This window comes from Gekko japonicus, unplaced genomic scaffold, assembly GCF_001447785.1.
Source record: "Gekko japonicus isolate JY-2015 unplaced genomic scaffold, Gekko_japonicus_V1.1 scaffold34, whole genome shotgun sequence".
In the NCBI taxonomy this organism is placed as follows: Eukaryota; Metazoa; Chordata; class Lepidosauria; order Squamata; family Gekkonidae; genus Gekko; species Gekko japonicus.
In genome coordinates, this window is record NW_015173673.1 from 2,292,048 (window position 1) to 2,313,999 (window position 21,952).

Genomic DNA, 21,952 nt, shown 5'->3' on the forward strand with positions numbered 1-21,952 from the left:
CTACTACAGAAAGTGAGGAAAAATTGATCCTGCATTGAGCCAGAGGTTGGACTAGGTGGCCTGTATGGCCCCTTCCAACTCTGTGATTTTATGATTCTTAGTATCCCCATTTATTGTGATTCCACTGGGCCTGTAAAATGGAGCTGTTCTGCCAGGCCTTTCGTTGAGGCGGTGTGTGCCTCAATATATTTGGTCTCCCATACTCTAACCAGCCCTCCTCCAACTAGCCTGCACTGTTTGTTACATTGATTGTATCATACGCTGAGGGCTGGCCCAAGTATTGCTGGCCAGCATTATAAGGAATATCTCACCGGCTCTGAAAGATCTGCAATGGCTGCCAATTAGTTGCTTGGGACACTTCAGAGTGCTGGAACTTTAAATCCATAATGGATCTGTGACTTGCAGTATTTAAAGCACTGCTTGTCCCCACATAAGCCTGTCTTTATCAGAGACTGTGCTCTTTATGCTGTGTTTTCTGAAGTAAGGTGGGTGGCTTTTAGACAGGGCCTTTTCTGTGGTGGGGCCCATGTTCTAGAATTTTTTTTAATGTTTTTATTTGCTTTCAATTTGTATCCCGCCTTACCGGTATGAACTGGCTCAAGGCGGCTTCTTGCTTGGTACTAGGCACCAGACAACTTATCTTTTTCTCCCTCAGTCCTTTAGTTATCCCCGCCCTCCGTTGCCATGATTTTATGGGTTATTGCTAACTCTTAATGATAGCTTCTTCCTTTCTTTTTTTCCTGTTTGCAACTTTATTTTGCTGCTTTATTTGCTCAAGAGGTGGTTTTGCTATGACAGTGTTGTTCGTAATTATTACATGGAAGCTGCCTCATAAGCCTCCTTGGTAGGCTTCCCAAGGCCCCCCGGGGGGGTGGGGAAACCCCCGCCCCAGAGGCCCGTTCCCCGCCGCTGGCGGATCAGGCCCCAGGGGGAACCCCACCCCAACGTGCACGTCACCTGGAAGTGACGCGACCACACCGGACACGCTGGGGGCGGGGCCACGGTCCCCGGTAAGGAGATATTTCGACTTGGCAACCCTACTCCTTGGGTGAGAGTGCAGGGTATGATATTTTAATAACAAGACTGTACAAAAACAGGTGGGGTAGATCTTAAGACAGAAAATGCCACAAGAGGAAGGGGTTGAACATTATCCTTTCCACAGGTGCTCCATTAAAGATTCCAGCCTCCCATACCTTTTTCTAAAATGTCTTGCACTTATAGGTAGGTTTTTAGCCTCCTGCTCATGGTCTCTAGAGAAATGTGATAAGCCACATATAACTAATTGTCAGACTTCAAGCCATTCTCCTTTTTCCAGTACGTTGTTGCAGCCTTAGTGTCTCTTTGTGGGTGGGTGGCAAGTAGTGTTCCCTCTCAGCTGAGTTAGAGTGAGCCAGCTCACAGTTTTTTAGGCTATGGCTCACACATTTTTGTCTTAGCTCAGGAAGGAGGGCTCCAGAGCAAACCGATGTATGCAGTAGCCAAATTGCTCGCTCACAACTTTAATGCCAGGAACTCACAAAGTAGAATTTTTGCTCACAAGACTCCGCAGCTTAGAGGGAGCATTGGTGGCAAGTGAACTGTCCAAAACTGGTAAAAGGCACTCCATACCATGGAAGAACCCTGAGCTTTGAACTGTAGGCCTGGACTGAACAGCATTCTCATGCTATACACCTGCTGGTTTTGGTCAGAGCAGAATCCCCTCTGGAACAGGCTGATGATTCTTTATTCCATGACTGACTTTATAGGGATATAGGGGGCTACGAGCAACTCAGACTTGCCTGGACTGAGCTGTATTGGCCCTTGTCTATCCCCCTGTCTTCTCCAAGCACCTTTTTAGGGCTTCCATACACCTACTTTATTCCACTGTTAAGGAGAAATGGAGTTGAGTATCATCAGCACATTTCTCCAGATCCCTGGATAATCTCTCCCAGTCAGGCCTGCCAAGACCCTAGTTAGGGCATTGAATTCTGCCACTCTGAACTCCCATTGCCCATCACAGCAGAGATGGGGAATTTAAAACGTCACAAGCATGATCACTTTAGGGAAACCCAGAAGCAATGGTGGTAGCTCTAGGAATTGCCAGAAACTCTATGAAGAAGAAGAAGAGGAGATTGGAGTTATACCCCGCCTTTCACTTGGAGTCTCAGAGCGGCTTACAGACTCCTTTCCCTTCCCCTCCCCATAACAGACACCCTGTGAGGTGGGTGGGGCTGAGAGAACTCTTGACAGCAACTGCTCTTTTTCAAGGACAGCTGTGCCAGAGCTTGTGACTGACCCAAGGTCACATCAGCAGGTGCAAGTGGAGGAGTGGGGACTCAAACCCGGTTCTCCCAGATTAGAGTCCGCACACTTAACCACTACACCAAACTGGCTCCATAGAGTATTCAGTGACTCCTAGAATTACTACCATCATTTCTGGGTTTCCCCCAGAAGTGATGTCATCATGCTACTGGCTCCCCTGCATGTCCCTACGCCCAACCCTCTCACCAGCTGCCAGCGTGGTGTAGTAGTTAAGAGTGGCAGACAGTAACCTGGAGAACTGGGTTTGATTTCTCACTCTTCCTCCACATGAAGCCTGCTGGGTGACCTTGGGTCAGTCACAGTTCTCTCAGGACTCTCTCAGCCCTGCTTTCCTCACAAGGTCACTGTTGTGGGGAGAGGAAGGGAAGGAGATTGTAAGCCACTTTGAAACTCCTTAAGGTAGAGAAAAGCAGGGTATTAAAACCTTTTCTTTTTCTTCTGGCTACCATACTCCCAGTAATTTTGTGTTAAAAAGCATGGGTGATATCAACCTATAGTCGATAGAATTGACACCTATGGCCCCTATAGGTCAAATCCCATGTGATCAAGCAGTAGTCCTGAAGCACCATAAGTAGAAGCAGAACCAACAAAGTCTGGTGTCCTAACCCCTCAACTCCACCAGCATCCTTAATAATCCATTTCTATGTCTCTGTCTCCCTCTATCTTTCTCTTTCCTTTCTTCCTTTTCACCCTGAGTATCTAGGAAAGGGTACTCCTGAGGATCAGAAACTTTAAACAGACACATTTCTAAACACAAACAAATTAACTGCAGCTATTATGATAAAACAGCTGCCAGAAGGTTGGTATAAAACTAGATGTACACAAGCATCAGGCTCTTTGCTTCCCAGGGGCCTTTGTCTTGTTATGTGTCTAATAAAAGAAGGAATATTAGTTGGTACACTGATGGAAGGTCGTAGTGTCTGAGTCTGGTGGGGGAAAGCTCTGCTGGTCTTACTTCAGCCAACACCACTGACATGCCTAGCATGCTCTGTATAACATTTGATTAAATATTGTGATTACTGTACTTCTAGTAATGAATAAGTTTGCTTGAAATATCCAGGGCTATTTACTTCTTGGGCACTTTTTGGAAGAGCATCTCCTCTTTCTTGCTCTGCCAGGCAAACTGTGGTCTAGATGGTGTGGGTGTGATCTGGGGGAAGAGGCCTGGTTGGTGCTGGTCCCACCTCACAACAGGGAGTTTGATCCTGATGATTTTTTTGTGTCTCTTCATATTCTGGGTATTATGAAATAAACATACTGATTTCAAAGGGTCTGTTATATGTATCGTTTGCTACGGTGAGCATGAGAAAGAGAAAATTCTTCGTTCAAAACTCACATGAGCGACGAAGCTAAGCTACCTTAAGCAAAACTCTCAACTTTCCCTCCTACCAAGATTGCAATATGAGGTTACTGTTGCTGGCCTCAGGATTAGTGATAACTGGGCTAAAGTATGTGAAGTGCTTGAACACTGATAGATGGAAGTAAATATTTATTACTATCCAGAGAACCAACTTTCTCATTTAGAAGCCACAAACCTTAACAGTTTTATTATTGCTCACCATTTATCTTTCCAAATGTTCAGAGGCTCAGTACTGAGTACTGGTTAGCAGAACGTGTCGATCTTCTTTTCAAGTTAAAAAAGGACATGGCATGCAAGCTTTGATATTGAGTACCTGGTGCAGTTCTTGGAAAATAAGACTTTTGTACTTATTTAATAGGTTCATTTGGAGAACATGAAAAGCAAGCCAGCAATGCCGGAATCCTGCTTTTCCATCTGGCATTGAATCACACCAGCGCTATAGGATTTGCCACTGCTTCATTGGCCTAGCTTTTTTTTTTTTTTTAAAGCTGGTAAGTCGGTATCTGGGCTGTTCCACTTCAGACAGTAGGTGGAGGCAAGTGATTGTATTCTTCTCTATATGGAACATTCCCTTCAGATAAAAAGCTAGCATGTCAGCAAGAAAGGTTCCCACATAGCTTTCTCCCTGACATGTTAATTTTCTGGGTGCAGGGACTTTAAAAAAATAGAGAATGTTCAATTATATGAGCTTCTGCCTCCCCTCTGAAGTAGCATTGCCCAGAAACAGGCTTGCCAGTTGGACCATCATTATCCTCATTTATTACAATGGTCCCTGCCACACGGCGGGGGATAAGACGCTTGTACTGCGGCTAAAGTGAGCCGCAGCAAAGTTGGGATGGCACGGCGGGATCTCACAGATCCCCTGAGCCGCGTCGCAACGCTCCCCGGCACGATCAGATGCCGGGGAGAAAGCGACGGTGGGAAGGGGAGCCTGGCAAACTGCGCATGCTCACACATGCGCAGTTCGGCCAGGAGCCGGGGCTGCGCCGGCGCAAGGACGCGCCGGCGATCCCACGGCCAGCGTTGCTGCGGCCCTTCAGAAAGAACCACCTCGGGAGGTGGTTCTTTTTTGGCGCGGAGCAACGCTGGAAGGGACGGATCCGGGACGGATCCGGCACGGATCCGGCACGCTCCCCAGATGTTGAGGTGGGATCGCACCGGTTTGCTCCGCCCCCGTTCCATCCCGCTCCCGGCCCAAATGGGCTCGTATGAACAGGGCCAATGTCGAGTAGATTTGGTGTGGGACTCTCCAGTGCAGCAAAATTCAACTTCTTGTGATTGAGTGGTGATCTGGAGGATCAAATCTCACCTCTGCCATGAATTTACTAGATAGCTGCAGGTTCTCTCAGATTCAGCCGTACAACCTTTTATATATATATATATAGTGTTCAGAGGCGGTTTGCTGTTGCCTGTCTCTGCATTGCAACTCTGGATTCCTTTGTGGTCTCCTATCCAAATACTAACCAAGGCTGACCCCACTTAGCTTCCAAGATCTGACAAGATTAGGCTAGCCTGGGTTATCCATGTCGAGGCCTGGTGTCTTTAGAGTGGGGATAATCACACTACTTTACACTACAGTACGATAATGTGTGTGTGAAGTGTGCTTTGAACACTGAAAATGTGAATTGTGATGGTGGTCAATGCTCCCTGTAAACTGTGGCATCTTGTGAGCAAAAATTCTACTTTGTGAGGCACTGGCATTAAAGTTGTGAATTTGGCTACTGCATAAATAAGTTTGCTCTGGAGCCATCCTACCTGAGCTAAGACAAAAATGTGTGAGCCAGAGGCTAAAAAACTGAGCTAGCTCACACCAGTGTTCCCTGTAAGCTGAGTTAGTCTTAGCTAGCTCATAGTTTTTTAGCCTTTGGCTCACACATTTTTGCCTTAGCTCAGGAAGGATGGCTCCAGAGCAAACTAATTTATGCAGTTAGCCAAATTGCTAGCTCACTACTTTAATGCCAGTAGCTCACAAAGTAGAATTTTTGCTCACAAGACTCCACAGCTTAGAGGGAGCATTGGCTCACACTAACTCAGTTTAGAGGGAACACTGATGGTGGTTGCTTTAATTTGCAGAAGAAAGGGCCTAATGCTCAGAAACGAATACTTTTGCACCTGACTCCTATTTCCTGAAACTTATTATTGGATTATAAAAAAATCAACCTATCCACCCCACACCAGTGACTGCTCCTGTGCTAGATCACAAAGAAATTTCTTGGAGTGCAACAGGTTGTCTGTAACAAGATTGCAGACACCAAAGCAGAATTCCTCCTGCTGACAGAAGTCCTCCATTTTCTGCAGTGACAGCGTGTTCTGGTTTAAAAAAGGAAAACACGTAAGAGTTCTCCATAGAGTTTTATTCTGCCTCGCGATGGTGTATGCTGAACTGAAATGTCTCCTTAGCAACAAAGTGTGTTTTGGATGTAACCCAGTATCAACAAATCTGTCTCAACATCTGCTTTATAGAGTTGAGCCTATAAGTACACACATCTGGATTTGCAGTGCTAAAGGTCAAAGTTATTAATGCTAACTGTGGCCTGAGGTCAACATATTCACACAAGTAAGGATATCCTTGTTGCGGATTTGTTGATAACCTATCATCCAGAAGCACAGAGACATTTAGTTCCATTTTTTTCTTAGGCAGCTCTATCACAAGTTTCCTCCCATTTACAGACTACTTTTCCCAGAGAAGAAAAATCTACATTGCCTGTTTTGTGAATTAAAAAAAATATATGTATATGAATTTATGCAGCTAAATCGTACAAACTACCATTGCATTGAATATCTAAATTGATAATTTGTGACATTCCAAATATCAAGTATTTTGTAAAGAATTGGTGAAGAGCACAAACACTAGTTTAAAAAATGGCTAATTATATAATATTTACATGAACATGGTGTCCACTTGAATGAATTCTGCAAATAAGGTGACTCATATAGTCCTGAACAGTGTTATATGTTTTTAAATCTGTTGGAGACAGTAGTCTTAGAATGACATAGCTTTGGATTGTGCTGATAATACATTTCTATTATAAATGGACAAGAGGTAGAATATTGCACATGCTTAGCTGAATCTGGCAGTTGCTATATTCAGGAGCCAGATGCCAACTTTTAAAGCTCAAGTGTCCCTTAGTATAGTATTCCATCCTTTATTCCAGAATATAGGATGGAATATTTTCACTCTAGGTTGTAACTTTTCTCACACAACCTTTTGAACCTCGGTTTGTAGCAGCCTTGGGTTTTGGGTTAGTTTCTGCCGCCACAAACTGAGCTGGCAGCGCTGCTATATTAACTTCTGCTCACCATGCACTCGGTTGAGCCAAGCCTAGATTTGCCTTCCACAGAACATTTGCGATGGCTCCAGAATCTGTGATTTTAATGATGCGTGAAACGCTGATCCAAACTCATCACAACGGGTGGCTTTTGCTGGACTAGCTTAGGAGGCAGTGCAGCTCAAGCTTGGCCAGAGAACTCTGGCAGCCAGTGCTCTAACAGTTTTGTGAATGTTCCCTTTTTTTGGCGGGGGGGGGGTAGTGAAACAATTCCATAATAATAATGCAGAGGATAACCAATATATTATGTGTGTTACTATATGTTTTTCACTATACAATTTTCAGGGTAGTACAGACGAGCTCACAGTAGGGCAGATTAGTGATCGCATTGACTGATTCTCACAGTGTGATGATTTTTTGACAGCTGCTTCACCTTTATAATTTATTGATTTACATTTCTATGCCACTTTTCCACCTGATTAAAGGCCAACAAGGTGGAAAAGATTAAAAGGCATTTAAAAGACAAACATACACACACGCATATATATATACACACACACACACACACAGAGATAATTTTTTAAAAAATAAGCATGGCCTAAACATAAAAATATAAATACATAAAACATACAAGCAGGGAGGAGAGCTAATAAGAGCTAGTGGGAGAATGCCAAACAAAACAAAAAATTCTTGACTTGCTGATGGAAGAAGAGCATAAAGGGAGAGAGACAAATCTCCCTGGGGAAGAATGAATGATTTGTTACGATCATAGACCAGCAAAAAATACCTACAGTACCAGAAATATTTGCATTGAAAGATTACATAGATCGTGAGTGTCAAACATAAGGCCTGGGGGCCAGAAGTGTCACATCCAGGGCTCTTATGTGGCCCGCGAGCGACTAGTGCAAGGGAGAGAACAGGAGACTGTTCGGGGGGGGGGGTCTGCAGCCACTCCGATTGTGGCTTCAGCATGGCAGCACAACCCAACCTGCAGCAGTCAAGTAGTGTGGGAGCGTCTGCCCAGTGCTGCACCCCTGGCTCTCTAGTCTGCCCATACGGGTTTTCCTTTGCACCTTCCATCCAGCCCATGGAGCCTTGCAGTGAGGATACACCAACTCGGAGCTTACCATCTGTTGTCCTTTGTACAGATTATATCTCCAGTTCTTAGTATTATGTTCTATGGCACACATGGCCCAGCCCAGCAAAGTGACATTTATGTCAGATCTGGCCCTTGTAACAAATGAGTTGGACACCTCTGAATAGATGATGTCAAATATCAAATATAATTCATTACATTAATACAGAACGGTGGACTCTAGTGACGGCACAAAATCTGGCAACTCAATCCTTAATCATGGAATCTCTCCAGGAAGGGAGTTTCATACTTGTAACACCATAGCCAAAAAGGCCATTTCTCAGGTTGCCACCCATATAGTCTCAGATGGCAGGGGCACCCAAAGCAGGGACTCTGAAGGACCGGAGTGCTCAGGTAGGGTCATATAGGACTGAGCACTCCTTCAGGCAGGGGTCATTTTGTAGAAAAAGAGGTGCAGGAGCTCATTAGCATAACTCATTAGCATAACTTGTTTGCATATGACACACCCCCTGACATCACCGGAAGTGTTTCAGAAGGCAGCACCCACTGCCAGCAAGCTCTTCCTTGCCTGGACGTTCCACCATGGCTCCCCACAGGCACTCCGGGGACCTACGTTTCTGTAGGAAGGCGCACCTCTGAGGAGCTCGCTCTTCACTGCCTCGCCCCTGCTTTCGAGTTCCAAATCTCTGAACTCCCCCCCCCTTTCCTTTTGGCGATGTAGTGTCCGGTGGCGCTCCAAGCCAGGGAGGATGTGGGATCGCCAGTGGCAGCACCATCCGCATGGAAGAGGAGGAGGAGGGAGGGGCAGCAGCGGTCGGCGCCGACAAGCAGGGGCATCTGACGCCCAGCCACTTCCAGGGCTTCCCAGAGCCACAGAGTTGTGGGGGTTGCGGAGGCCTTAACAGAGCCCCGCGATTAGTGCGGGCCTGGAAAAGCAGGAGAGTTGCGGAGGGCTGCTGGGAGCAGGGGGCGGGGATTGCTACATGTCCCCGCCCCCTGGCCTCACTGCCGGAGCTTTGCTCCAGTGACCTCCAGCACAAAATGAGGCCTGTCTCATATCTAACAGGTATGCTGATCCCAAGTTGTATAGGCCTTTAAAGGTCAATACCAGAACTTTGATTTGGGCCTGGAAGCAAACTGGGATCCAGTGTGGTATGATGTGGCCGCTAGGGCCCACTCCAGGCAGCGCTCTGACCACAGCATTGTGTACCAGCCGTAGCTTGCACACAGACTTCAAGGGCAGCCCTGTGTAGTATGCACTGAAGTAATCTAATCTAGATTTTACCAGAGCATATATTACAGTGATAAAATCTTTCCTGCTCAGGAATGACTGCAGATCTTTGCATTTATGTAGTATCAACAAAGAATAAAAATACATTATCTTATTGTCCAAAGTAGGGTTGCCAACTCTGGGTTGGAAAATTCCTGAAGCTTTTGGGGTTGGAGCTATGAGAGGGTGGGGTTTAGGCAGGAATGGGACTGTAGAATTCAACTTCCAAAGCAGCGATCTTATCCAGGGGAACTGATCTCTGACATCTGGAGATCAGTTGTAATTCCAGGAGATCTCCAGGAGATTGGCAACTCTAGCTAAGCTGATAGGAAGAAAGAACAAATTCAGAGATCATGGTTTTGCCATGTGTTTTTATATCTGGTTCTGAGTATGAGAATCAAGTTTCAGGAAAAGAGCACGCTTCTGGTCCGGTGCCACCTAAAAACTAACAAGATTTCCAGGGTATAGGCTTTCAAGAAACAAAGCTTCCTTTGTCAAATGTCTCTCCAAAGCTTATATTTCCAAAGCCCTGGAAATCTTGTTGCTTTCTTCTACAGTCATCAGAGCCTAGAGACAAAAATCAGTTCCCCTGAAGAAAATGGCTTCTTCGGAGGGTGGGCTCTGTTGCATTAAGTTCCACTGAGGCCCTCTCTGTCCCCAACTCTTCCCAGACTCCACCTCCAAATATCCAGGAATTTCCCAAGCCAGAGTTGGCAACCCAGCCTCTAATAAAATTATATTGTAAGCTTCACATCTTAAGTTCATTGCAGTAAGGCTTCCATATTGGTTCCATGGTCAGTTGGATAACCAACTGTCAGGAATTATTAAGATTCAGGTGACTTGCTGGAAGGTTCTTGATCTTGAAATAGTCCTTGGAAAGACTTGAAAGGTCGTATAATTAATCATTCTAGAACTGGGGTGATTTTATGTACAGACATTTAGATAGGACTGAAGGTCAGTATTTCTTAGTTATGGACAGTGAAGTATATTAATATACTTGGACAAGCAGTTCTGGGTAGCCAAGAGCCTTTTTCTGGAACATGAAGAATGTTGATAGCCTTCATTGTATTGCTAAAAAAAGAATGTCATTCTTAACATTATGCACAGCATAAAATGAAGTAAATGGCTTCTTGACTTCCATTCAAGGAAAGCAATGGTATGTGCATACCAAAGGGCACTAAGGTAGGGATAAATATGGAATTGTATTCTGGAATGCAGCTACATAATATGGCAGCTATTGACTGTATCATTCCACTGTGCAAGCAGAGCATCTGACTGAGTCAAAGGCTTGCTCTTTAATTGTGTATTTGCTAACAATAGAAGCTAAGTTAATAAATGTGTTCTCTCTCCCTGGGCTTTTATCTCTCTCTAGTGTCTTCCACATGGGTTATCTACCCTGAGTTCAGTGCTTTGGGGGGGTTCCCCCCTTGTTTTTCCATAGCATTGTGGTGCTTTTGTGCACACTGGGGTGTGTGTTGGGGGGGGGGGCTCAACTTTTTCCAGTCTTTCTCAAACCTGCTCTCTGAGTTCAGGCAGGCACCTGTGCAAGAGGCAATAAGCATAGTCCAAACACAGTCCAGGGTCAAAGCACAGCTAACCAAAAGTCCAAGCATCAAATGAGAAGGGCACATCCGAAGAGTTCAGGCCAGGCCATGGTCCAGAGGGTCAAGCAAACAGGAATCTTAAACTTGACAGGACAGCACACAAAGGCTGTGGACAAGTTGCTTCCAAACTGGCTTTCCCTCTTCTGGCTGCTTTGGCAGGAGTCATTTATGGGCCTGGTGCAACTCATCAACCTGCTGAGTCCTCCAGGGACAGGTGCACGTCATTGATGGCTGAACAGCCTACAGGGCTTACAAGGTTTTATTCTGGGTATAAGCTTTCCTGTCAGTGTGGGCACCCAAACGCTTATACCCAGAATTAAACTTTGTTGGCCTTAAAGGTGCTACTGGACTCAAACTTTGTCCTGTTGCTTCAGACCAACATGTCTACCCACCTGAATCTAGCCTACAGGGCAGTTGGCCCTGATCCTGTGATGATGCTAACTCACAGGCAGAGACTGACCAGTGCTGGGTTGCCAGCCGCGCACTACAGTTCCACTCCTGCACCTTCCTCCAGGCCTGCCTTCTCCAGCATTTCATGGGCTCTGGTGACCCCAGGGGTGAGGCTGGTGGCTGCAGGGCCTCTGCTTCACCTTTGAATCCCAGGGCATGGCACTCTGACTTCAGCCTGTGACTCCCCAACTGCACCTGATGGACTCTCCACCTTGCCTGATGGCTCTTCCTGCAGCATCTGAGGGCTGCGGCTGGCTTCCTCCATCTCTTCCTCATCCAAGGAGGTGTTGGCAGGCAGACCCATGACACCTACTTTGCTCCAAAGTTTTGTGAAAGATCATAGTAAAGCTTGGATGGCTGCTATTGGTGGGAAGATTAGGATTTTCTGGTCCACATGGCATCGGTTTTCCCTATTCCTGTCCCCGTGGCAGCCATTTCCTCCTCCTGGCCACTGGGGGAGCTTTTTATTTTTTAAAAGATTGGCACTAGGATATTGTATCAATATAGCGTTGTACCAATATGTGTAGCAATTTCTCTAGTTTCCCTAGCTTTCATTTTTTATAAAGTAAGTCTCTGTCCTCTTCTGTTGCAGAAATATAAGGGAAAAGGCCATCTAGTGAACATATATGTATGGATGAGTTTGCATACACACGTAGCTAATAAAAACAGAAGAGTGGAAGATATACAAATTAAGAAAGAGAGGGGATGAATAGGGGCATGAGGGTAGATTCAGATGGAAATTTAACCATAATCTTCATGTATGCTTATGAAGCTGGCTGATTCTGAATGAGACCATTGGTCTATCAAGATCAACAGTGTACTCTCTTAGAAGCATTTGCTCTCCAGGGTATTAGGTTGGAGGTCTTTTACATCACATACTACCTGATACTTTTAACTGGATATGCCAGGGATTGAACCTGCGACCTTCTGAAAGCAAAGCAGATGTTCTGCCACTGAGCCACAGACCCATACTGGACCAATGATACTTACAAAATTCCTAGGAAGTCTATTTAGTTTCTAGCCATTATATCTATTTTTTCATACTAATTCAGTATCCATAGTACATTTCCAATTGTAGGAATAGATGGAACAGTTAATCTTCCCTTTCCCCAGAGCCACTGCCTTGATCCAGATCTCACAGACCACAGTAGCTCCTTTCTATGGCCAGATCATGTGTCTGGAGTGTGAATTATGAAACGTCAAGACTCTCATGTAGTTTTGCCCCGAGAATCAGTAGATATTTTAAATCTTGCATAGAAGCTGTTAGTTATAGTCATGGAGAATAAAGAGTCCCTGCCTTTTAGGAAATATTCTTATCAACCAGGAGCTTCTTCTCAGCTAGCAGATGAAAATCACTGTGCTCAGCTGGAAGAAGAAATGCTGCTCAGCTGGAAGGAATTACAGTGTTCAGTTAGCAAAGGTGTCAGATCACTGAGCTGGATCACTGAACAAGGTGGCTCTTCTGCATAACACTGTCTTGACATCAGGACTTTTCAGCAGCCTTAACTTCACCGCATATGCTCCCTTCAGTTGCTCAGTAGTCAGGAGACCTCTCCCCCCCCCACTAATCTTACCATCTGCAGGGTACACAAGACTGTGTCATTAAGAGAAGCTGGCTAACCTTTCAGTGATCCCTGTTCCTTGCTGTCAGCATGTGCTAAAGTGCAGATTTCCCCCTGCTCTTTGCCTTGCTTTCAAAGACAGATGGGGTGAGAATGAGCGGGTGCAGCGAATGAGCATATATTCTTTGTACGTTCCTGCTTGCTAAATCCTTGTCACAGAATACTATTTACTGGTTTCCTATTTCCAAGATTAGAGCTTTCATCAGTGGAGTACTCATGTAGTACTAATATTTTTGGCCAGACTTCCCTGCATCAAAGAATGAGAGTTATAGTCAGAAGTCATTTCGGGGGGGATCGCGGGGGATCGCAGTTCCCCCGGGTGAGGTACGGGGGCGGGGCACATGACGAAGCCCTGCTTCCGCCCACCCCGCTTCCGGCCCTCATTCAGCCAGGAGGAGGCAGGAGAAGAGGGAGGGTAAGTTGCTTCCTCCCTGCCTCTCTCCACCCCTGCCTGCCTGGGGCCGGGGGGGGCCTTCGCAGGGCTTCCTTGCACTCCCGTCGGCCTTGCAGGTCCACCGCTGGGCCCCTCATGGGGCTCGGCAGTGGAGCTGCAAGGCCGGCGGCGGTGGCTGGGACCGTTGGGGGCGGTGTGTGTGGCCTTATGCTAATGAGTTCCCCTAGCTCTTTTTCTACGAAACTACCCCTGGCATTACTTAAATCAAAAGGTTTTTGAAACACACGGCACCACAACTTGCATCTCTAGAAGTACCTTGGCCTTCTCCTTGCCCAGTGGAATGGCTGAGAAAGGAGTGGAGGCCTGCACTGTAATGACTTCTCATTCCAAATACACAGGAGCCAAAAGAATTTCAGCACAAGCCCATGCATGTCTACCTAAGGGGTAGTTCCCATTATTCTCAATGGGTCTTACTCCTGGAAAGTGAGTATGGGATCATATCCTAGGAGTGCAATCCTATGCAGAGCTACTCTCGTCTAAGCCCTCTGATTTCAGTATTGACTGTTCATGTGATTTTGGCCTTTATCTGGGATTTGATGTCTGTAGTGGGCACATTATACAGTGTTAGGCAAGTTCCTGTAGATGTGACAGAGCTCTCCTTTATGTGTGTGTCCTGTTTACAAGTAAAATGGGAATTTGTGGGGGTGTCTTCTTCTGCATTTTCTCCCGATATACTGAGTTAATTGCAACATTTCTTGTTTTCTTTTGTCTTCTCTGCAGGAACGAGTGGAATATCTCTTTCTCATAATTTTTACAGTGGAAGCATTTTTAAAAATAATAACATATGGACTCCTCTTTCATCCTAACGCTTACCTCCGCAATGGCTGGAATTTACTAGATTTTATAATTGTGGTAGTAGGGTGAGTACTGTTGTCTCTTTGTGTATGTGTATTCTTGCTCTTGAAGCACAGAAATTCCATTGCTGGGAATGGAAATGCTGTTTGTAAGATGCAGAGGAAGAGTTCATGGACATCTTTTCTGATAGAAAATCAATGTCTTCAAAAGGAAGACTTGTAGAAATTCAGCAGATGAAGCCTTTCCTGATTTGCAGTGCAATTCTAAATGAAAGTTCCACCTAAATGAGAGCCAGTGTGGTGTAGTGGTTAAGAGAGGTGGACTCTAATCTGGAAAACCGGGTTTGATTCCCCACTCTTCCACATGAAGCCTGCTAGGTGACCTTGGGCCAGTCACAGTTCTCTCACAGCTCTCAGCCCCACCTGCCTCACAAGCTGCCTGTTGTGAGGAGAGGAAGGGAAGGTGACTGCAAGACCCTTTGGGACTCCTTACAGTAGAGAAAAGCAGGGTATAAAAACCACTTCTAAGTCCACTGAAGTCTGTCGACTTCAGGACTGCATTGTCAGCATCCTTACAGTGTACACGTGTCTCTCTAGATTTCTATACACTGATCTCTATTTGGGTGCTTTGCGCATTACCTCTTAAAATAAAGGAAGAAACATTAATTAGATTCAGATGTTTCAACTGAGGAAGAACTTCTAAATATGTCAGGGAGAAAGCTAGGCTGGAATAATTATCCATGACACACTAGTTTTCTGTGTAAAGGGATTTTTATTTTTATTGGTATGGAGGAGCATGCTGCCAGGGGATCCTTCTTTTCGAGTCTGAAATGGTGCAGCTTGGCTTTACTACCTCAGTGAGAAGTAGGCCAGAGTCCAAAGCTTCTGTGTGAAATCCTGTGAGAATGGAAATGGAAGAAATTTAAGACACAATGAGCACTTTAGGGTTGCCAGCCTCCAGGTGGTGAAGAAAACAGCCGTGATGTAGTATTATGAATATATATATTTAAACTGCTATTTTGCAGTGGGTAGTGTTTCTTCAACAGGTAATCAAGATGTACGCGCGCGCACAACAGCATGTTAAGAATTTGTTTCCTTGAAGTGGGAAGAATGTTGAGTGTTAAGTCCACAGATGAGTATTGTTGACGTGTAAACTAATGTTACTCATGCAGCACACTGAGATAAAGCGGTCATGTGAAACGGGAATTTATGCAAATTCTGTTGTGTGTGTGCGTACATCTTGATTACCTGTTGAAGAAATACTACTCACTGCAAAATGGCAGTTTAAATATATATTTTCATAATACTACATCACGGCTGTTTTCTTCATTGTCTGCATCCTTCCCGTGATCTCTCTGTTGTTTCTACATACAGCCTCTAGGTGGTGGCTGGAGATCTTTTGGGATTAACAGAGATCAGTTCCCATAGAGAAAATGGCAACATTAGGAAGTGGACACTACGGCATTGTACCCCGTTGTTGTCCCTTCTCTCCCCAAACACTGCTGTCCTTAGTCTCCATCCCCAAAATCTCCAGGTATTCCCCAACCTTGAGCTGGCAACTCTCACTTTCTGCCTTGCAAGGAGCAACGTATTCCAGAAGCTCCAAAATACCTCTCTTCTTTCTGCAGTTTTTAAAAATCCCCTCTCACATCCTCACCAAATCATCATTTTCTGCTATGATTTTCACCTCGTGTTACCTTAATGCATCTGCATTACTTTTCTTTTCCTGTTACCACCCAACATTATGTAAACCAACACTCAACAGAGTATTCTGTTCTATTTCTGTTCTGTCTGTCTTGGTAGAGTTTTGATCTCAGTACACTCTGTTGCTTTCCACACTGTCTAAGGGCAGATGCAGTATATGATACACAAGAAACAGCAGTCTTGTGGCATCTTAAAGGATAATAACTTTTATGAAAACAATTTTGTTAGTCTTTTATAAGGCCCACATGAGTCCTGCTGGTTTTTGCTGCACTAAATTAATATGGCTGTCCCACTGGAATTATGGCACACAAGGTTTCTTTCATTTTTACTTTGGTTGTTTGAGAGTACTGACTCGTCAAAAGCTCTTACAACAAAAATTGGATCTGAAACAATTGAGTTTTGTGATGGTTCTCAGTGTCAATGAGAGACTTTTTCTTACAGCCAGTAAACTGTAAGATTAGCCTTTGCTTTTCATCATTCCTTCTAACAGTGAACTTGTACTCTTGCCTGTCAATAGGACACAGAAACAGGGCTGCAAACAACAGATGTTTATGTTTATTTAGAGGATTATCCAGGTGTGCAGAAAAACATTACTTTCAATGTCTCGTCCTCAGTAGCCCAACAAGCACTGAACAGGTGGGGAGGGAAATTGGCCTACTTGAGCAGTGTTACACCATATACAGGTTTCCTAATCTTTATCCACCCCCACAATTTATCACGGGCCTACTATAAATGAAGTAAATAAACGTGGTTTCATAAGAAGGCAGTTTATAGGCATATGTTTATAGGCAAAAGCTAGTGGCTTCATCTCTAGAGCTCCTCCTCCCCCCAATCAGAAAAAGAAGGAAATGTGAGTTAGTCAGTCAGTACCTTTATTAGCACTAAAAAAAAAAAAAAGGAAATGGAATGCATGATGTTGTCATGCCATGCATCGCTTCCCCTTCCCCCTTGACAGCCAGTGTTTGGGGAAAGGGCCAGGGAAATGCACTTTGCATGACTAGAAGAGAAGGATGGGGAGCGAAACACAGGACTCCTGTTTTTGGAGGGGATGTTAATTTTGCCCTGTGGTAGAGTTTTGCTGTACTGACTAGCAGGCTCAGAGTATCAGGTGCCAGAAGTCAAGCCAAGCAGAGCCATTCAGTCCAAAGGTCTGGGATGCAGAAGTCAGGCAAGGCAAAGTCACTCAATCCAAAGGTCAGTATTCCACAAGTCAGGCAACACAAAGCCAGTAGGTGAGCATCTATCACATGCATTGCATCCACACCTAGCAGTCTCCCTTGGCTGGTTTTTATAGCCATTCACTTAAGGGTCATGCTGCTCGGTAATGATCCTGAAACTATTCTACTCATCTTTGTTATCAGCAAGCAGCTGGTGTTGGGCCAGGAGGTGCCGCGTGCACTTTGCCGTCTCTTCTGTAGCTCTGTTCTTAGCCTCCATCTGTGGCACACTAAATGTGTGGGTGATACTGGAGGGCTTGAAATGACTGAGTTTCACCTGTTGAATCAGGGCTGGAGGGTGTCGGTGGCTCTGCACCAGCTGTTGACTGTGAATCCCGACAAGCCGGCAGCTCATCTTCCTGTTGCTGGCTTCTGCTGACTTAGCGCTGGCTGAGGAGTCCTCACTCTTGCTGAGCCCTGGCTGACTCATGACATCTGTGCTGCTGCCCTTTGTCTACAAAAACTTGAGTTTGTACTGAATAAGTCTCTAGGAGGGGTCTTGAGCTAGTCCCTTATTGCTATATTTCACTGTTCTGCAACCACAATTCAGAGCAAATGTTCTGTAGAATGTGTCTACTGCATTTTTATCCACTCTTCCTCTAAGAAGCTCAGAGTGGCAGGGCTATTTTTGGCACAGGAACGGAGTTCCAGCTGGCTTCAGAGTTGGCCACACCCACTATAGCAAAAACCTCTGTGTGCGTGGCTACAGAGGGAAGGCCTGGAGAGCGACCCACCCCGGTGACTCCGAGGCCTCCCCACGCCTTCCCTGGTCTGTCCAAGGGCTGGCTTGCCCGGGCGCCCCGCAGCCACAGGGCACCCGGGCAAGCCAAGGAAAGGCATGGGGTGTGGCCTAATATGCTAATGAGTTTCTGCTGTTGGGTGTGGCCTATTATGCAAATGAGTTCCTGCAGATTAGTATAAATAATGTTCCCTTACAGTAGCCAACAGCCTGAAGAGAGAGAAAAATGTCTTGTCCCTTTTACAGAGGTCTAGTGTGCATGGAAATAGGCAGCTGAAGCTTTTCATGGCGTATGGGGATAAATGACATTACCTGGTAAGGCTTTGAGAGCAGTGTGGCACAGTGGTCAGAGTGTCAGACTAGGATTTTGGAGACCCAAATCTGAATGCCCACTCTGCTACGGAAGCTTGCTGGGTGACCTTGGGTCTGTCATATACACTTAGGTTAACCTGTGAGGATAAAATAGAGGCAGAGGAGCCCTGACCTGGATAGCCCAGGCTAGCCCAATCTCATCAGATCTCAGAAACTAAGCAGGGTTGACCATGGCTAATATTTGGAAGGATGACCCTCCAAGGAATACCAGGGGTGTGATGCAGAGGCAGCCAATAGCAAACCACCTCTGAAATGTCTGCCTTTAAAAAAAAGTCTCGCTTGCCACCTAGTGGTGCATAACGCTAAAAGAGCTAGACCTTCTGGCTGCCATACAATCTTAGGGTCTCCTGGCTACACCACGCACAATGCCATACAATAGTAATAATAATAAAGAGGAGGAGGAGGAAGAGAATGGTGTAAGCCACTTCAGGTCAACATTGGGGAGTGGAGCAGGGTATAAATATAATATAAATTGTTTAGATTCTTTCCACTCTTGTTTTAGGCCTGGTTATGGGAATGAAATAACCTTGGTTGCCCTGGTGGATGACCTGCACCATGAGATGGACAGAGGAAGTGTGACTGTGTTGATTTTCTTGAACCCCTCGGCAGCTTTCAGTACCATTGATCATGGTATCCTTGCAGACCACTGTTCAAGGCTGAGATCAGGAGGCACTGTTTTGCAGTGGTTCTGGTCTCACCTGGAGGATAGATTTCAGAAGGTGGCGGAGGGTGGAGCGACTGCTGCTCAGCCCCTTGGCCTTTGGCCTGTTGGGTCCCACAAGATTCCATCTTGTCCCCTGTTCTCTTTAATGTCTACTTGAAACTGCTGGGTGAGGTTATCTAGAGATTTGGGCTGGGTTCTTACCACTATGCAGGTGATGCTCAGAAGAAGAATTGGATTTATACCCCACCCTTCCCTTCCTCTCCCCACAACAGACACCCTGTGAGGTAGGTGGGGCTGAGAGAGCTCTCATGAGAATTGCTCTTGAGAGAACAGCTTTGAGAGAACTGTGACTGACCCAAGGCAGTGTTTTCTCTAAGCTGAGTTAGTGTGAGCTAGCTCACAGTTTTTTAGCCTCCAGCTCACACATTTTTGTCTTAGCTCAGGAAGGATGGCTCCAGAGCCAGCTAATTTATGCAGCAACCCAGTCGCTTGCTCACAACATTAATGCCAGTAGCTCACAAAGTAGGATTTTTGCTCACAAGACCCTGCAGTTTAGAGGGAGCATTGACCCAAGGTCACCCATCTGGCTGCATGTGGACGAGTGGGGAATCAAACCTGGTTCTCCAGATTAGAGTTCGCCGCTCTTGACCACTACACCAAACTGGCTGTCAGCTCTATCTCATGCTTCCGGCTGATCCTAGGGGAGCTGTAGAGCCCTGAATGGGTCCCTGTGGGCAATTTTGGAGCAGATGCGGGTTAATAAATGGAAGTTTAATCCTGACAAGATGGAAGTGCTGCTGGTGAGGTCGAACTCCGGACTTAAGGTGTCACCCATTCTGGATAGGGTTGCCTTCCCCCTGAGTGGACAGGTCTGGAGTTTGGGGTGCTGTTGGACTGAGCCGTGTTGTTGGATAAGCAGAGGGCAGCTGTGGCCAGGAGTGCCTTTTACCCGCTTTGACTAGTCAGCCAGCTGCGACCTTTCTTGGGCAGAAAAGATCTGGCCACTGTGGTACATGCCTGGTTACATCTAGATTAGATTAGTGCAATGCGCTCTATACGGGACTGCCCTTCAAAAGTGTTTCGAAACTTCAGTTGGTGCAGAATGAAGCAGCCAGGACGTTGACAGGAGTGGGTTGTAGGAATCCTATCAAGAAGAAGAGATTGCATTTATACCCCGCCCTTCACTCGGCGTCCCAGAGTGGTTTACAAACTCCTTTCCCTTCCCCACAGCAGACACCCTGTGAGGTAGGTGGGGCTGAGAGAGCTCTGAGAGAACTGTCCTTGAGAGAACAGCTCTGACAGAACTATGGCTTGCCCAAGGCCATCCAGCAGCTGCAAGTGGAAGAGTGGGGAATCAAACCCAGTTCTCCTAGATTAGAGTCCACCTACTTAAGCACTACACCAGACTGGCTCTCTATGAATCCAGTATAGGCCCATCTACACTATACTTTGAAGCCCTGTATGGTTTGGGAGTAGGGTTGCCATCCCCCTGATGGGGACGTTTCCCCCCCTGCTTTTGGGGGCCCCAATCTGCTGCCAGCCCCATCCCCAAAGAGCCCCATTGTGCTGGGCATGTCATGGGGGGGGATACTCTAGAATTTGGTAAAAACTTTATGATGACCAGAAGACCCTGGGAGCCAGGCTGGAGCCCCCTGCCAGGACATAGGTAAGACCTGGCAACCCTGTTTGGGACCAGCATTCCTGAAGAACCACCTACTCCCTTATGAACCTACCCAACCACTATGGTCATCTTTTGAGGCCCTGCTTTGGGTACCTTCTCCTTCAGAGATTAGTCAGGTGGCAACCTAGGAGAGAGTGTTGTTGGCCGTGGCACCAAAAACCCTGGAACTCTCTCTTCAGGGAGACCCATCTGTCCCCTTCTGTTGCCACTTTCTGCCATCCAGTGAAGGCTTTTTTGTTTCATTTGATGTTCCCTCAGTGCTCCCTCTTTCTCGCACCATTTTTAATTGTTTTTGTTTGTTTGTGTATGTATTTTAGCTCCAGTTTTAATTGTTTTAATGATGTGTTTTGTTGGTTATAATGGTTTTTAAGATGTTATTTTATTGCATATGTTTTAATTTTTTTATTCCCCTAAGTGGTATATGAGGGCAGAAAGGCGGACTATAAATTTTGTAAAACAATAAGCTAATAAAGAAAAATAAAATGATTCTTTTTAAAAATCCCATGAAGCCTCTGTTGAAGGGATAGGTGATCCCCCCCCTCAAGGTTGTTGGCAGCCCTATTTCCTTTATCCTCACAAAAACTCTCTGACGCAAGTTAAGATTAGAGACAGTGGGTAATTCATTCGTACCCACTGAGTTCCAGGGCTTGACAAGGACTTGAACCTGGATCTCTAAGTTCCTAGTCTTGACACACTAACGGCTACTGCACTTTAGCTCTCCAAAAAGAAAAAAGATGCCTCAGGACACGTTGGAAACATTTATGGTGGTCTCTGTTTTGAATACAAGAGCATTAAGGAGAAGACTGTGCTGGGTGCAATAAAGATCTATGATTGTACCAAATGCTACTGTAAAAAATATACATCACCTGGTAAGGCATATCTTGATGGTATGCAAGATAGCTGTGAAAAGAAACAGTGCATACATTAGTTTTGGCACATGTGGGGAGGTAACCCTCTGCTGTTTTGAAGCTAAGAACATTGTTTTCACTGGGTTCAGGGTTGCCAACTCTGGTTTGGAAAATTCCTGGAGATTTGGGAGTAGAGCCTAGGGAGGGGAGAGATCCCAGTTGGTTATACCATAGAGTGCACCCTCCAAAGCTGCTGTTTTCTCTTCGGGAACTGATCTCTGTAGTCTGGAGGTCAGTTGTAATTCCAGGAGATCTCCAGGCACACCTGGAGGTTAACAACCCTATTTGGGTTGGATCTGGGTGGTATGGAGTGCTCCAGTGGTTGCTGGGAGCCTATGAGGTTTTTCTGTCGCTGTGCCTAGTTCCTGTCCCAGAGAGCCAGTTTGATGTAGTGGTTAAGTGCGTGGACTCTAATCTGGGAGAACCGGGTTTGATTCCCCACTCCTC

At 45.8% G+C, this 21,952-nt stretch overlaps 1 protein-coding gene across 1 annotated transcript in view; it reads left to right on the forward strand.

The window, feature by feature from the left end:
• The window catches only part of CACNA1C (calcium channel, voltage-dependent, L type, alpha 1C subunit), a 629,866-nt gene that overhangs the window by 298,155 nt on the left and 309,759 nt on the right, over nucleotides 1-21,952 (forward strand). The window contains 1 exon segment of the mRNA XM_015422869.1: nucleotides 14,147-14,295. Coding sequence (XP_015278355.1) covers nucleotides 14,147-14,295 — 149 coding nt within the window.